This window comes from Microcebus murinus, chromosome 15, assembly GCF_040939455.1.
Source record: "Microcebus murinus isolate Inina chromosome 15, M.murinus_Inina_mat1.0, whole genome shotgun sequence".
Lineage (NCBI taxonomy): Eukaryota > Metazoa > Chordata > Mammalia > Primates > Cheirogaleidae > Microcebus > Microcebus murinus.
The window spans coordinates 63,573,270-63,590,788 of record NC_134118.1 but is presented as its reverse complement, the minus strand read 5'-3'; the positions used below and the strand labels follow the sequence as shown (position 1 = coordinate 63,590,788).

The 17,519-nt window shown below is 44.0% G+C and overlaps 1 protein-coding gene across 12 annotated transcripts in view; it reads right to left on the bottom strand.

Moving 5' to 3' along the window:
* The window catches only part of IRF2 (interferon regulatory factor 2), a 127,238-nt gene that overhangs the window by 68,091 nt on the left and 41,628 nt on the right, over nucleotides 1–17,519 (bottom strand). For 3 of the 12 annotated variants that reach the window (XM_076010686.1, XM_076010690.1, XM_012784967.3), the window contains exon 1: nucleotides 7,054–7,294. The exons of 2 other annotated variants lie outside the window; for them this stretch is intronic. Coding sequence is in view for 1 of the 10 variants with exons in the window: in XM_076010685.1 (XP_075866800.1) it covers nucleotides 7,906–7,953 (48 nt within the window). In the remaining 9 variants the exon portion in view is untranslated. Of the gene's footprint in view, nucleotides 1–7,053; nucleotides 7,295–7,905; nucleotides 8,004–8,271; nucleotides 8,459–8,583; nucleotides 8,782–9,213; nucleotides 10,028–17,519 lie in introns of those variants that run through there. 7 more of the 12 variants (XM_076010687.1, XM_012784963.3, XM_076010689.1 and 4 more) reach the window with 6 other exon arrangements.

Here is a 17,519-nt window from a genome sequence, read left to right as displayed (position 1 = left end):
CCAAGTTAAATTCCAGAAAGTTGATTTCAATTGTGCAATCCCAGCTACAGTCAGTGATGAGTACTGAAAGTCCAAACCCGTGACAGGCAGTGCCCAGTTATGGCATTCATACGTCAACCTTAACCTGTGCCATCTGTGTCCTTCTTTAGGAAAACACAGTGTTGGCCCATTCTATTTTCCTGATTCTATATTTACCCCCTACAATCTGAATATCCCAATTACACTGATTTGATCTTTGTAAATTATATGAACGTATTAAATTATCACATGTACCCTAAAAATATGTATATCAATTATGTATCAATTTTTAAAAATTAAAATTACACATCCGTTAAAGGGCTAATATCCAGAATCTACAAAGAACTCAAACAAATCAGCAAAAGAAAAAAAAAATTAAAAAGTGGGCAAAAGACAGGAACGTAAGTTTTTCTAAAGAAGATAGACAAATGGCCAAGAAACATATGAAAAAAATGCTCAATATCACTAATCATCAAAGAAATGCAAATTAAAGCCACAATGAGATACCACCTTACCCCTGTCAGAATGACTATTATTAAAAAGTCAAAAATCAATAGATGCCCGTGTGGATGCAGAGAGAAAGTAATGCTTAGTCTATGTTGGTGGGACCACAAATGAGTACAACCTATATGGAAAACAGTATGGAGATTCCTCAAAGAACTAAAAGTAGACCCACCACTGGATCCAGCAATCCCACTACTGGGTACCTACCCAAAGGAAAAGAAGTCATTTTATCAAAAGGATACCTGTACTTGAACGCTTATTGCAACATAATTCACAATCAAAAAGATGTGGAATCAACCTAAGTGCCCATCAATTCATGAGTGGATTAACAAAATGTGGTATATGTATACCATGGAGTACTACTCAGCGGAAAAAAAGGAATAAATTCATGTCTTTTGTAGCAATTTGGATGGAAGTGGAGACCATTGTCCTAAGTAAAGTATCTCAGGAATGGAAAAACAAACACACCACATGTTTGGTTTTGGAATTAATCGATGGGCACACGTGGGCACAGAGAGAAATGAAAGTCATGAGAAATCAAGAATGGGGCGGGGGAAGGATGGAAGGGGTAAATCCCCACCTAACAGGTACAATGAACACTATTCTGGTGATCGGCACACTAATAGCCCTGACTTAAGCATTATAAAAGCTATCCATGTACAAAAACATTTGTACCCCCTTAATATTTTGAAATTTTTTTAAAAAGCTGCAAACTGCAAGAAAAACGAAAAGTAACTGAATGGAAATGTCTGTACACCTCATTTGATATTTATTCAATTTATATACTTTTCATTAACCCAAAGAATACAACAAATGTGAGCTTGGCCAGGACTTTCAAGTTAAAATCCATATTGGAAAACAAATAAACCTTGAAGGCCCTGCCAAAGGTATTTAGAAATATATTTCTCAGAAGATTAAAGCTAAAAGTGCAAAGTAACTGCAGTTTATTCTAACAATACAGTTCACTGAAACTTTGTTATATCAAATATTTCCTTCTACTTGACATTCATTAAAATAGAAAAGGCCTCATCAGAAGGCTTGTAAAGTGACTTTTCCTCCATATAATATTTTCCTGTATGTAATGTTCAAAAATTATAGTGCCCTGGAAGATATTACAAAGGATTTTCCTTGTTAAAACAAACAAACAAAAAATTTTTTAAATTTTTTTAAAAAGCCCTCACCAAGGAAGACCAACATGGTGGGAGGGAGGCAGGCCCAAGGAAGCTATTACAGTATTTCTGATAAACTTTATCGACATGTATCTTCCTCTAGGATTCCAGGGCTGCCTCCAAAGCCAGTTTTAGATTGAGTTTGGGGCCTCACACAGTGGGTGCCAATTCCTCCATCCTCAAATAGCACTTCAAACCAGCGCAGCCATAAATTCTGAGAAACGCCTCATTAGGCAAGCTTGTCATTCTGGGAACATCATGGCGTGCACTTATACAAACCTAGGTGGTCTAGCCTACTACACACCTAGACTAGGTACTACCATCTACTGCTCCTACAAACCTGTGCAGCACGTTACTGTACTGAGCACTGTAGGCTGCGGACAACTGTAACACAGTGTGTATCTGTGTATCTAAATACAGAAAAGGAACGGTAAAAACGCAGTATTACAATCTTGTGGGATCATCATCATATATGCAGTCCATCATTGACCAAAACGTCATTACACGGCACATGACTGACTGTACCTCTGAGGTGTCTTTAGCCACGCCCAAGTGACAACCGCTCAGTTTCCTGTCTCCCTGTATACCTGTCTCCTTGTATAAAGTCAGCTGATGCCTAGCAGGTTTCCCATCGCGGTCTAACCCCAGAGTCAGAAACAGAGGGTCCTCCTGTCTTGCAACGGGTCCTTAAGTCACTATTAATTGACCACCAACTTGCTCCCCACACCTCCAAATCTCTTTCAATGACATCTGTGCAAAGGCAGAAAATCTACCTGCCTCTTTTCGCTCTCCCATGCAAAAGCTCAGGAGGCACTCTTCTATTCCTCACCTGTGTTTTCCTTTGCCATCACCCCACGCCCCAACTCTCAGTTTCCAACACCCTCCCGTCCCTATCCCGTCACCCGCACACCCATCATAGCCAGCAATTAGGACACTCTTATCACCACCATAATTTTTCTCATCTTCTTCAATAAATCTAGGGTAAGAACAACAACAACAACAACAAAAAAAAACTCTCTTTCAAAAATAACATGGTAGACATTACTAGAAATAAAGCAATTGGTTTGTAGTTTCTCTAAAGAAGGTCAATCACATGAAATGGGGAAACCAGTAGGATTCTAAGCTTGTTGGGCCAGGATGGCATACTCCACCTATAAAGTACTTCTTTGGATCTTCCTAAACCCTGACACTCATAAACTCAGTAAGAACAAATTAAAATGTAAACTCATCTTTCCTGTGATCACATTAGGTGTGCAAGTATCAAATGCTATTAAACAGCAACAGCTTATTAAGTATACCCAAAAAGAAAGGATTTGCAAAGATTACATAGTGAGTAGTTAACTTTCAAAAATGTTTATTTAACAAAAACAATCATACAAAATCCTAAATTAAGATATTTTGTTGAACTAAATTGGTCTTGCCCTTGAGATAAAAATACTTAGAATCTATCATCAGAAAAAAGCCTCACGAGCCTTTGGCTTCTCAGAGGGAAACATTCTTCGCTCAACTCTAGCTCTTTCCTGCTTATCAGAGCTGAATACTGAACTGATAAAAGGGACAATGAGCCACAACAGAAACAAAACAAAGTAAAACAAAACAAAACAAATGAAACAAAACCTGTAACTCTCCATGGCTTTCCTGGACAAAGAAAGAAACTCATAAAAGGAAGTCCTTCTTGCCTCTTCAAAGTGGAAAATTCAACACAACCATAACACAAATACCATTTCTGTATGACAAGCAAGGTCGGCTTGGGCAGAGCCAACAGAGGTGACACAGGCCCCCTGTTCGAAGCACTGTTTATAACGTGGAAGCAGGCTCCAGCTTTTGCTTTCCTGCACAGCACGGCCACTGAGCCCAGGGAACCATCAAAGATTTGGGCTTGGGAGGAGATCCTTGAGCCAGTGGGGCTAGGCCATTGCTCACACACGTGACAAAAGTTGGGGACAGGCATCCAGCACACAGTATGACCAGGAGGCTTCCTATGGGGCAGGACGGGCCAGAAAAGAAAAAGCTGCAGACAGTCTCTAAACTTAGGGCCCTTCATGGTTTCTAAAAGCCCCTGCTCCCAGGTGATCTTGATAACACACCTAGGTCTTGTCCCCTAACGATGACAGAACTATCTAACCACATTTTAAGATGTGAAAACTAAGGTCCCAAAGGGGGAAGTGACTGCTGAGCTAAAAGTCGACTCCAGGCATCCAAGTTCCTGCACCTTCCACTACAGAGTCTTGTACACAGCTGGGTGTCAACAAATACTTACTAAGTAAGTAAAATCATGGCACGATGTTATAATTGCATGTGTTACTACATTTAACAGAATTGTCCATTTAAAATAATTGCATGGGCTCCCCTGGGTCCCCAGGAGAACTCAAAGTTACTGATGGAGGGTCCTTGGCTAGTTTCATTTATCTCACAGAGCACGGCCCGGGCTATCTAACACACCAAGTATGTCTCTTTTCAGCTAGAACAAGACCCACTAGATTTGATGACACTAGTTTTCTCAAGTCAATCAGGAGTTCTGGCTGGAACTCTTATGTGTTTCTGAGAAATAAAAATGGGCACATGAAGTCTTCCTAAATAAACACAATTTGTTTCAGAGATAGTCTGTCAAAAGATGGAGCTTATGAGGGGGAAGATCATTTTTGTAGGATCCTTAAGGGGAAATGCCAGCGACCACAGGCCTGCTGCTTGCTGCGAATCCAGAGGGGCCCACGCCAAGTCCCTGGGACAGGGCTACTACTCAGCATCACACACCTGTGGGCTGGGTCTCCTGGCTGTGTGTTTCCCTTGGAACTTTATAAAAAATATTGGCTTCAGGTTTAAATCTGGACCTTGCCCATTGCTAATCATTCTTTGTTGATAAATAAAGGTTTAATTAAACCTCCTCACCCCTTTTTCCATCAGCCAACCCCACCACCTGAGCCACCCTTCTACTCAGCCCACTGTGCACTAAGCTGGCATTATGCACCAAATATTGACCACACTCAGGTCAAAAGTGGGGCAACCAATGGGGCAGAAAGAGGTGGAAAATCCTGGCCTCCTACCCCTATGTAGGAAGGAACATGGTGTCCCATACGGATGGAGAGAAGAACTGAATTTTATTAATAACTGATATTTCACAGCGATTTATTTTATTTTTACATATTATTTTATGTATTTTATATAATATACATATATACTATCAATTATATTTACTTTCACATATGTTCTCACATATTATTTTCACATATATAGTGTTGGGCACACAGTAAGCATTTAATAAATGTATGTGAACTGAGTCCCTTTAAAGATGGTAGAGCAAAATACTGAGTCAGCCAAGGGTACACCTGCAATACGAGATAATTACGAATTGAAGAGTCTGATACTACAGTGAAGACAATTCAGACTAAAGCACAGTGAGGCTTGGGAAGGTTTTCTTATCTGATATAAAGAGGGAAAATACATTGGTCCAATCACTTTTATTTCCATTATCATTTGGTCTCCATGGATACCACCTAACTTTCCTTCTGACAGGGAAAAATTCACTGACAACATTACATTAGATTTCATTGTTAAATATTTTCTTGATACTTTACATAAAAGTTATTCAAGGTTTAATTCCTTACCATTATTTGTATACTCTCAAAAATAAAATCCCCTCTTGTGGGAAATTCTATAAGAGAAAGATAGAGTGTAATCCAGACGTGTTTCCCCAGCTTTTTTATGTTAATAATAATCTGATAGAATTTCGGAAGTTAATGCCTTACACATTTGTAGATTGCTGTAACTTATGCAACTGTTCTTTCATACACAGTATCTCAATTGTTCACAAAAGCAATCCTATGAGATATACAGTTAAGTATTATTACCTTCCAGAAAACTAACTCCAAAAGGTAACCACTGTATTTACTTTGTCGTTTATAATCAGTTAACCAAAGAGAATGCAGCCCTGAGTGTAAACAGGTTGCCTTTCTTGTCGTCAGCTGAATACTCAGAGCCTAGCACTGTGTCTAGCACATGATAAATGTTCTACAAATATTTATTAAATGCATAAATAAATTCCCTCGTCTGCTTTAAGCCCTTCTTTGGTATAAGGCACATAAGGGAACCATGACCCAGATAACCCATTTGCAGGTCAGTGTTCTGCTCACTATCAAAAGGAAATTATGTTGAAATGCTCTAAAAACAACAGAATTTATACTAGATGTTAAGAATAAAAATACAATGTCCTTAATAACATACGAAAACTAATGCATATCAAATGTTGAATGTCCAAAGTTTCAAATTTACCACTATTAACTTTAAACATCTTTAGCTCTCGTATATTGAATATTTGCCTGATAAAGTATTTCAGAAAGCAGAATAAGAAAAAAGTGGGACCATGGCTCAGACCTGTCATTACTTTATGGCAACCATTTGTTTGCCATAATTTGGTTCCAATCTGACTACAAATCCTTACTTCCGATTATGATGACATTTTTACAGGTGAGTCTGATATATGTGAAATTATCTCTAACTTTTACAGGTCAAGAGAAAAAAAAACTCATTGAGAATGAAATATGTGAATGTTTAATTTTAAGAAGCAGTTACAAATCATAACAGACAAGAACTCTTGGATCTAAATCAAGAGACCAAAAGCCAACTTCTTACACAACAGGCTAACTTATAAATTCTAATCATTCACTAATTATAGTGAAATTCTGGACTTTGCCACATCAATCAATAGATGCTCCAAGGCTGCCCCTGGAGATGCCAGTTTAAGTCCCAAATATTCCATGTGCTAAAGTTTCCTGAGAAAAGACAAGTTTGTCCAGGATTTGTCAGGTTTCTATTTTCCCCCAAAAGAAGAAAAAAGGATTGAGAAAATCAGTGAATCCTGAATCTGGGTGCGTGAGACAGTTCAACAGGATCACCCCGGGGGGCCTGGAAAGGGAGCCCGCATCCGTCCAGCATCAAGACCATGCACCACCCCAGCCTCACCCCAGCCCCTCTGCACCTGCCCTGAAGCGCCAGAAAGTGCAGGCTGCTAAGTTCCAACGCTACTTGCAGGCGATCTGAAAACTAATAAATGAGTGCAGGCTTGACAGCAGCCTTGGTGATTCCTGAAAATCCACAACAGGAAATCCAACTATCCTCCCCCCTGCCTGGCCATTCATCAAAAGCAGACCGAGTCACTGCCACAGGAAGGCCAGTGGCAGAAGACAAATGCCAGCACCACTTTTCCTCATTTAGAAAGACTCGGCGTTTTCTTATTCCATAACCAAGGACAAGGAGCAGCTGGAGGGAGGAGTCTGAAGAGGGAGGGGGCAGGTAATATGTCCCCAAGTTTCAAACACTAAGGGGTTAGAGACGAGTGAAAGCCACCCCGCTAATATGTGGCTACCTGGCCTACCAGTCCCGGGGGTCACATTTGCAGCCGTTCTCCGGGGTCCTGCCTACTCGGGCCGCAGCCTCGTTCCCTGCCCCACCGTGCCCCTTCCAGGGACCTGGGGCAGAGGGAGCCGCCGGTGCGTCCTGGGGAAGGGGCCGAGTTTCGGCCGAAGCCCTTCCAACTTGGCAGGCTCGCCGAGCCCTCCCGGGCGCCGGCCTCCCCGCCGAGCCACTGGGAGCGGGCGGGCGCCGCGATTGGCCGCGGCCGGCTTCACTCGGTGGGCGAGCCCGGCCGGCGGGGCGGAAAGGAAGTGGCGGCCGCGGCTTTGCACCAACCATGTTCGGCCAGCCGGCGAATGTCACCCGGCGCCCAGAGCCGGGTCGGAGGGCACGGGGCGGGCACTCACGTCCCCACCCCCGGCGGCCCGCGCCCCTGGACCCCAAGGGACGCCGGCCCCCGCGCCTGCCCGCCGGGCGCGCTCCGTCCCCGGAGGCTCCCCGCCCCCACCTCGCCCGCTCCGTAGCCGAGGCGGGTCAGGCCCAGCGCGCGAGGCCGGCCCGGGGGCGCCCGCGGGGACCCGGGGGCGCACGGCGCTAGGCCGCGGCCTGGGCAGATGACCCCTGGGCGCGGCGCCCTCCCGGGAAGCGCCGCCCGGGCCCCTCGCGCGCCGGGACAAGTGCAATGACAAAGCCCCAGGGCCAGGCCGGCGCTGGCCGGCGGGAAGTAGGACGCTGCGTCCCTTCCGAGCCGCGGCGGCGGCCCAGCCCCCAGGAAGCGGGGCGCGTCCGCCAGGCCCGGCGCCCTGCCGCGCTCGCAGCCCGCCCTCCCGCCCGGGCCGCTGGCACCCGACGCCCGCGACCCTACCCCCAGCCCGGCGGCGGACGGGCCCGGGACAGCCGCGGGCCGCCCCATCAAGTTTCCTCCGCCGCGGCGGGCAGCCAGGCGGACGGCGGTGCCTGCTCGCTGTGGCTGGAGGCTGCCCGCGGAGAGGCGCCGCCGCCCGGCTCCGAGAAGGACCCGCTCCCCTCCACTGCTGGCGGCGGTGGCTGCACACACACACGTGTACACACACACAACACGATAATTTTGTTTTAAATGAGGCCCGACTCCAGAGGACCTGCGCCCCCACACACAACACCTGGGGCGCAGAACCACACTGAGCAGGTCTGTGTCCATGGAGCCACCTCTCCGCATCTGCGAATCCAAAAGTGAAATTAAACCTCCACCAACCTCCTCCTCCTCCTCCCTCTCTACCTCCTCCTCCTCCTCCACCTCCTCCTCCTCGCAGCCTCAGCAGCCCCTGTAGCAGCAGCAACAGCAGCAGAACCTGCTTCCCCTAAAATCAGACGATCCGTAATCGCGCCGACTGTTCCTCCAAACACCGGCATTAACATTTACGAACCCCGGCATTTTCCGTCTGCAAAACACCGTGTCAAAGCATCAGGACACGCATACACACGCAGCACCCCCCCGCCGGCCCCCGTAAGCATGCCCCCGAGAGAAACACACGCACAGTCACAACTATTATTTGAAAAATGTTACCTCTCAGTGTGCTTTTTTTCACGCTACCAATACAATTCCTCAAGGTGTAAGTGTTGCTAGGGTGTGTGAAATGGAAATGAAAGCCCGTCAGTTGAATGATCGCAGGAGCAAAACTAAAAGTTACTCCCCGGCTTGCCTGAGAACAGTCCAGATCGAAAGCAAAACAAGGAGAGGAAACTGCGAAGAGCCGAGGATGGAAATCCCCCCGCCCCCCGCCCTCCTCCGGGCCGCGCTCCCTCCCTCGCCGCCCTCCCCGCCCTCCTCCCTCCGCCCTTCCTCCCCAGTGTTTGTCTCGGGCTGTGCAAGCGGGAGGCGGAGGCGCAGGCGGGGGAGCGCGCGGGCGGCCGGCCGGGAGGTGCGGAAGTTCGCCGCCGCCGCTCATTGGCGGGCAGCGCCGCTTTCATCATTTCTCGGAAAAGTCAATTTCATTTTCACTTCCCCACGTCGCGGCGGCGGAGCAACAAGCGGCAGCGCGTGAGTCCGCGGCCGGCGCGCGGGAGCGCTGCCCCGTGCTGGCGCGCGCCCGGGTCGGCGCCTGGGGGCGGCGGGGCGCAGGCCGCGGCTCCGGCCGGACGCGCGCGGCGGCGGCGGCGGCGAGAGCGGGGCCAGGCGCTCCGTCCTTAGGGTTACCTGAAGGCCGCGACGGAGGGACGGGGAGAGGGCGGCCCGTCCAGTGAGGAGGGCAGACAGATGTGAGCGGCGTCGAGAACGGCTGTTTTCAGAGTGAATGGAAATTCATCTTGCAACACTGCCCACACCTCGAAGGAGTGAAAGGAGCAACCAGTCGAAAAGGCGGCGCTGTTTGGAATCTTATCGGTGGTTGAGGGTGTAACCGCTTGATGGGCTGCTGCCCTCCCTGACACCACTTGGCGCTGGGTTCAGGAGCGAGGGCGATAAGGAAGGCCTGCCCCTTGTAAGTCACAGCCAAGCGCTGCAAGAGCAGTTATCGCCTGTGCAGCCCAAGTTCCCTCACTGCTGGGTGAGGTGGGCAAGGATGTGAGCTGCTTGGTCTGGCTGGTCCTGGAGAGAGGCTTCCTACTGTAGCACTTCCAGCCAAGGTCAGATTTGGCCTCCTTAACTTACTAGCTGGGCATCCTTGCCCTCAGTGTGCCACTGAAACCGAAGGCCTTGGTTTTCCACATTGCAGTAAAGTGGGGATAAGTGAGAGAATGCATGAGGTACAGCACCGTGACAGGTGCAGCAAGGCATACAACTTCCCTGGGACCTACACCTTTTGGCTCCCTTGCCCTAAAAGTAGAGATTCCCATTTAGTTAAATGTTTCTTCCCCACATGCAGTTTCATCAGTCTTCTCCCAGACTTCTCTATCCAACAGAGAAAGTCCCTTTCTGGGAGACCGTAACTGTTTATATATCAACATTTGCCTAAAAAAATAGCTCCAACACCCCTCTTTGTCACAGAAGTGTTGAATTCTGTGGACTGGAAAAAGAAAAGTATCGAAATATACATGCATAGTAAGGAAATAGCCAAGAGTTTAGTATTCTATTTTGTGGCTGCAGTCTCAGAAACGGATCTCATATACACACCGTATCCCCTCTATTATAATACTATGTGATGTGACACAGGCACTTCCTTATGTCCTATAGCAAGAAATTAGAGTAACTGGATGCAAACTATAGGATCCAAGTTAAAAACTCAATAGTCATTCTTTTCTTTTTTTCCTGTACCAAAACAATTATCCTCCTTTATTTTCCCTGGAGTGGAAAGAGGAATGGAGAAGGGATGAATGCAAGGTACTACCTTGAACTTCTCCCTCATTGCCCACAAGGGACTCACTTCAGTAGCCTCCGCTCACAGGCCCCAGGAGTGAAAGAAATAATGATGTCTAGTCAGACCAGCTAATGCCACCTTCCTTGTGTCTGTGAAAGGGAGCTGCCTCAGTGGTGGGATTTCAAGGGAGCCAGACAGGGTCGACCCACAAACCTCTCCCCTGCGTCCCCTATTGCCATGCATGAGGCTAGCACTGGAAACTCGCAGAGTTCCAGACTGTTGTGATTCTGATCTTGACTTCCCAAGGAAAAGTGTTTCAGGAAAGGGCACTGCCCTAATTATGGTCCTGGAGCGGGGAAGAAGTTTGTCGTTGCCTTGTTTATTTATTTATTGGCCATACGTCCCTGCAGCATACATACAGTCAGTTGTATCCTGTTGACCTACTGGTGCTACATACTCCCATCTATCTCTGGACCTGGCCCATCCCCAGTTGCCTGCTAACTGCCCCCTGTCTCCGGCCTTGGATTCTCCCAGGCCGGCAGCCACACTACTGCCCAAGTTCAGTAGAAAATTAACTTCAGGTAAAGCGCAACTCCAATCCTAACTGCCCCTCCAAAGCTTCTCTGTAGCCTTCAGAATAAAGGCCATATTATTTGACAAGACACATAAAGTCCATTGTAATCTGGCAGCAAATGACTTTTCCAGCCTCATCTCTGCCCCACAAGCCCGCAGCCCTCCTCTGCCAAACCAGCTTCACATTCCTTTTTGTAAAGCAACAGAGCCATCCACTTGTTCATTGTTTTGTCCTTACTTAGCAAGGTGCTGGCACAAAAGCACTTGAATATTTGTGAAATTAATTATGTGCTCTTTTCTTCAAGTTCTCATATTTTAGACTTGATCAGAGCCTTTTTTTTAGATCTTAATAGCTTTTTAATATAAATGCAACCTATATTTATTGTACAGAATTTGGAAAATACAGGAAAGTTGAAAGAAGAAAACAAGCCTCCCCCCCCCATATCTCACCAGTCAGGCATATACCCGTGGATATTTTATGTATTTCCTTCTAGTAATTTTTCTAAAGAGTCGTTTGCAGTCCTCATCTACTCCGTCTCTCTGTGTCGTTTAAGAATGCTGACTGTTCTGCCAGCTCTCGGCGATGCCCATGTGACAGCCTTCTGTCCTATTCTCGTTCTTGGCTGGCTTCTCTTCTGCTGCCAGCCCCCTAAATTATGGTGTTTCCAGGCATTCTATCCCCAACCCTCTTATTTTCTCATTCAACATGCTTTCTCTTTGGATGCTTTCTCTCGTCCACGCCCAAAGCGTCAAATATCACTATTTGGTGATGACTCCAAAATCTGTAACTCCTGGTAGCCCCGGACACATTAACTCCTAGACACTCCTCAGGTGCAACAAATTATACGTGTCCAAAACTGAACTCATAACATCTTTCCCACAACCCTGTATTGGTCACTTCATTGACTAGCCAGGAAACTGCTCCCTGGTATCACAGAATGCCCCCTTTCCTGAGCCCCTGGAGCTTCCTGAAGTATGAGTATTGCTTCCAATTTTCCAGGCCCTAAACTCATAAAACATAGAATGAATTTCACTCTGGTCTTATGCCCTTGATTGCATGTCACTGCAAACCAAAAATGTAAATATGACCCAAAACATCCACACGGTACTGATACACACAGTCAAGAAGTGTTCCTTAGCCTTTTGATGAGATGCATATAGTCATAGATCTCTGTGGAAAATGGATCAGTGTAGCAAAATACAACCTTTTGGGAAGTCTGTAAAAGTAACCTTTGCCATACCAAGAAAATACCTGACCAAATACCTTAGTCCAACAGAACAACTGTTGTTTGAGCAGTCTTGTAAAGTGCAAGTAGAGTGATCTCATGGGTGAAGCATGTTTATATGCCACCTGTGCAATGGGACATCCTAAAAGGTCTACCTGGATGCATTAGGACCAATTTCTTTTCAGGGGAGTCAGGTAAGGACAATTACTTGAACGTGGTAGTGCCATATCCCTCCATGAGTGGGTCTTAACTAAGGAAACAATTTAAAGATACATTCAGAGTTAATCCCTTTCAAATGAGTTTTTAATTTATTTTTCTAATAAATGAGAGATGTTTCATAAAATAATCATTCAAGTAACAAACATGTGTGGAGTGCTCAGGAAAGTTTGTCAGCACTGGGGAGACAGCAGTGAACCAAATGGATTGCAGGAAGTCGTCTTACTGTCTAGTAAATAGATGTGCTAATTTCCATCGTGGCATCCTAGTAACGGCACCAGCAACATCTCCATCTATATTAGAACTGTACATTAAAGTTAGGAGTGTACACTATGATAGCGTACTAACTAAAGTGTATTTATAGCTGCGATTAAATCAGGGGGCCCTCGTGTCTGCCAGCTGATGCTCCAGTTTTCTCCAGGGTGTCACTGGCATCACTTCTGTCCCGGCCTCTGAGTCTCCTCTCTGTGTTGCTGTAATTCAGGAGGTTGTAAAATCATAGAAATGAGTGTTCCACACTTGCCAGAGCCGTTGGCCAGTACAAAGCCGTAGATAATAGTCTTGCATTGCAAAGAACATTACTGTGGAGTCTAAGTTGAATAAACATAGAGCCAAGTTCAGTTTTTGTTGAGGCAACAGAACTGTGATGAAGTTGAAAAAGTCTTCAAAGTTCAAACATCATTGGCATCAAGCTGGAGAAATCCTTGACTATATTTGACCATTACTTCATGTAATGGTTCCGTCCGTTTTACTAGGAACTCCAAAATGCGGGTCATTTTTGTTGCAGTTATTCTCTGAAAATCATGAATTTAAATTGAGTACTATATTGCCCAGTCCTTAGTAATAAATATTCATTTTGTCCTGTTCTGATGAAGAAAGGAAAAACATACTCTCTAAAATTTCCAAGATTACTTTGTGTGTGTGCTTGTGTGTGTGTGTCAGTTTCTCTTGTCTTATGTTTTCAACTTTGAAAACTTCATGAATTGTTTTTTGACATAATTTCCCAAATGGCTATGGTATATTCATTATTTCTGTATGGTAACAAACTACAAAGTAGTCCTTTTACCTTTAAAGGCAGATGGAAAAAATGCTTATAGTTTTGTCTTGAAGTTCCTTAGAAAGAATCACTGTGATAGTTTTGGGTATTGAAGAGACTTTAAAGAGATAAATTTCAAATTTGTAATCTAAATTCAGGAAACTACTTGTTTCTCTGGCCATCTGTACATTTGAAGAATTTTTTTAATAGTGTTTCTATTTGTTTTCTTATTTTAAAATATTTAATTGTCTAATAAAAACTAAATATATCCCAAGTGAACAACATGATGATTTGATACACTTACATTGTGTAATTATTACCACAATCAAATTAATTAACACATCCATCGCCACCCCTTCTGTACATTCGATCCTCAGAAATTGTTCATCTTATAACTGAAAGTTTGTACCTGTTGACCAACATCTCCCCATCCTGCCCCCAACCCCTGGCAGCCACTGTTCTACTTTCTGCTTCTATGAGTTTGACATTTTGGGATTCCACATATGAATGAGATCATATAATATTTGTTTTTCTGTATCTGGCTTACTTTACGTAGCATAGTGTCCTCTGGGTTCATCCATGTTGTTACAAATGACAGGATTTCCTTCTCTTTTTATGGCTGAATAATATCCCATTGTATACATGTACCACAATTTCTTTATCCATTCATGTATTTATGGACACTTAGATTGTTTCCATATCTTGGCTATTGTGAATAATGCTGCAGTGAATATAGGAGTATATATATCTCAAGATACTGATTTCATTTTTTTTTTTAGATGTATACCCAGAAGTGAGATCGCTGGATCACATGGTAGCTCCATTTTTAACTTTTTTAGGAAACTCCATACTGTTTTCCATAATGGCTGTATCAATAGACAAGGGTTCCCTTTTCCCCCACACCCTCGCCAACACTTATCTCTTGTTGTTTTGATAATAGCCTTTCTAACAGGTGTGAGGTGACATCTCATTGTGTTTTTGATTTGCATTTCTCTGATGATTAGTGATATTGAGCATTTTTTGTTTTGTATATGTGTTGGGTCCTTTGCACACCTTACATGGAAAAATGTCTTTTTAGGCCCTTTGCCCATTTGCTACGGCTTTCACTATTTCTCAGTAAGCTCCAAAGTCACACAGCCAGTGAAGCTTGATGACATTGTGTGTTTTCTGCCTCCTCGAACTTCGTAGCATTTGGAATGACACACCTTTACTCTATTTGAAAATGTCTGGAAATTTGCCAATCAGAAAGAAGAGTGTCATAAAACAAGGGATTGAAAGTATTTTTTTTTAATTCTCTCACTTCCTCGACAAAATTCATCTCCACTAAACCCAAACTGTACATGGCAGTTCACACACATAGCTCTTGGCACTGCCTCTTTCACCTTTGAGCGGCCCAGCGACATCTCCCCGCCATGTGCATGGGGCGTGTGATGCTTCAGATCTGCCAGCTGCTGCGAAGGCAGCAGGCACCAGAGAAGACCCCTGGCCCCGCCTGCTCCGGGAAAGGGGAGGGCGCCAGACAAATAAGCCAGCAAACCAGTGCGGTAGTTACAGATCTGTCCGCTGCTCTGAAGGAGATAAACACGAGCTTTCATAGGAAATACTGTCCCATCTCGGTGGTCAAGGAAGCATCCTCTGAGGAAATGAGATTTAAGCCAAGACATGAAGCATGAGAAGATCCTGCGTGGTTTGCTAGGGCTTAAATGACAGAAATCTACTGTTGCCCAGTTATGGAGGCTGGAAGTCTAAGATTATTATGGTAACCACAGGGTTGGTTCTTTCTAAGTCTGTGGGGGAGACTGCTTCATGCCTCCTGGCTTCTGGTAGTTTGCTAGCAATCTTGAGCAGCATTGTTTGGCTTGGAAAAGCATTCCCCTGATCCCTGCCTCGATGCTCACATGACATTCTCCCTGTATGAGTGTCTGTGTCCAAATGTCCCCTTTTTATAAGGACACTTACATTGGTCACATTGGATTAGGAGTCCACTGTACTCTAGTATGACCTCATCTTAACTAATTACGTCTCCAAATACCCTATTTCCAGATAAGGTCACTTCTGAGCTACTAGTGGTCAGGACTTCCACATGTGAGTTTGTGGGGAGGTAGACAGTTGAACCCACGACAGGCACCAATTGTGCGAAGAAGCACCAAGCCGAGGGAACAGTGGGGACAGAGGCCCTGAGAAGCAAAAGCGTCTGGCGTGTTCTGGGAACTGGCAGAAAGTGAGGGTGACTGACAGTTGTGAGGAAAGAAGGACACGGCTGTGGTGGGCAGGTGGCAAAGGCCAGATAGAGGGGTTTGCATTTTATTCTAAGTAAGGGGGATATCAGAGGGTTCTAAACAAGATTGACCTGTGGTTTTAAAAGATCAAATGATACATTTCCCAGTTGTCTCTTTAACATCAATGAAACACAAGGATTTCTTAATTTGTTGATTTCTCAGAAGAATTTGCAACAGTTCTTTCATTGCCTTCTCAGTCTATTGCGTGATGAATTTGCTGAGAAACAGATTTATGAGCTGAAATAATTCAGTCTTTTTTATTCTACTTTTGAATTCCTAAGTCAAAATATTTATTCCCTTTAACTCTCTGATTTTCATCTCTGCAAGTAAATAAAGTTAATTAATGACCTTTTACCAAAAAAAAAAAAAAAAGAAAGAAAGAGAAGATATATTCAACTGTGGATTTCAGGCACACACTATTTTCCTTGTTGTATTTAGAGTAAACAGTGATAATTTTCAAAGATTGGGTCACCACAAAATCAACATTCATTTCAAAATTGTCATGGTTTCAAATGTAATTAACTTTTTTTATTCCAAAAATTTTCAGATTTTTTTCCATTAGAAACTACTTGTGTGATAAATATTTTTCACAAAACTGAATTTTTGCTGGCAAAACAATCAGCATAAGTTAGACTTAATGATTTGCCTGAAATGTTTTGTAATTTATAAGTAAATACTGGTTTAACACATTGACTGCCACACTAGAAAAAAACAGTTCTTCCCTAGGGCCACAGTGTTTTATTAAAACAAAAAAATCCTTTCTAATTTGTTATTTTTTATTGTTATCTGTGCATGAGTTATATGCAACGCAAACCACATTTTTAGAATTAAATTGTCAGAATTAATTGTAACAATAAGAACAAGTCAACACGTAAGATTTTCACAAACCAACTACAGGGTTTTGCTTGAGAAAGCCCCTGGCTCAAAATTGGCATGGGTTAAATACAACTCACATGGCAGTCTATGTGTTAAACAGCCCATGACTTGTCTTTTTAACCTGGAACCGTAGATCCTGATTTTTAGGGACTACTCCTTTTCAACCAAGGAAGGACTACTTTTTTCTGCTCTACATACTGAAATCCTAAGTAGGATGTCATTTGGGGAAAAGATTCTGTTGCTTCAAAAAAAATAGAAAAAATATCAAAGCCACTAATAACAACTGTTAGTTGTACTTCATTTACTGATAATTGGTGGTAAGAAAGAAAATACAACCAACTATGATTGAAATACCCTAAGATTAAAGGAGAGAAAGAAATATGTACACTAAGAACCTTAAGGCTGGGCAGGTGTCAACATGGTGGAGGAAGTGCACGTTGGCCAGCCAGGCAGAGCCAGCCACTTTAGAGATACCAACATTACAGGTCCATCAGCAATTGAGTCATGCTCAAATTGTCCCCATTTTTCATTGCTTTTATTTCCTATCTTGATGAGGACTTTTTGTCTTTTCAATGATGTAGAACCAACTGAATTATGTCCACTTGTTTCACAATGTATGTGGTTGATGTCATGCCTCTATGATACTTTCTTACAAAAGCTTTTCCCTGATTGAGAAATCGAAGAAACATTATCTCTGACTCTGTCATGGCTCACAATGCTTTTAAATGTCTTGCCACATATACACTTTTTTATTTGTTGACATTTTTGCTTATTTTGAACTTTATGTTGGTGGGAAATAGTTAGCTATATCTTGAGGGTAAAAGGAAAATAAAGTTTTCTAAGCATAGGATGACCACCACAAAGATGGTCATTCACAAAGCTAAAGGGAAGTACATCAAAACATTCACAGTGCTGTCTTTAAGTGATGGGACTACAGGAGATTTTGTTTCCTATTGAAAATAACATTTTTGAGAATAGGTTTTATTTTTCTTAATGTAAAA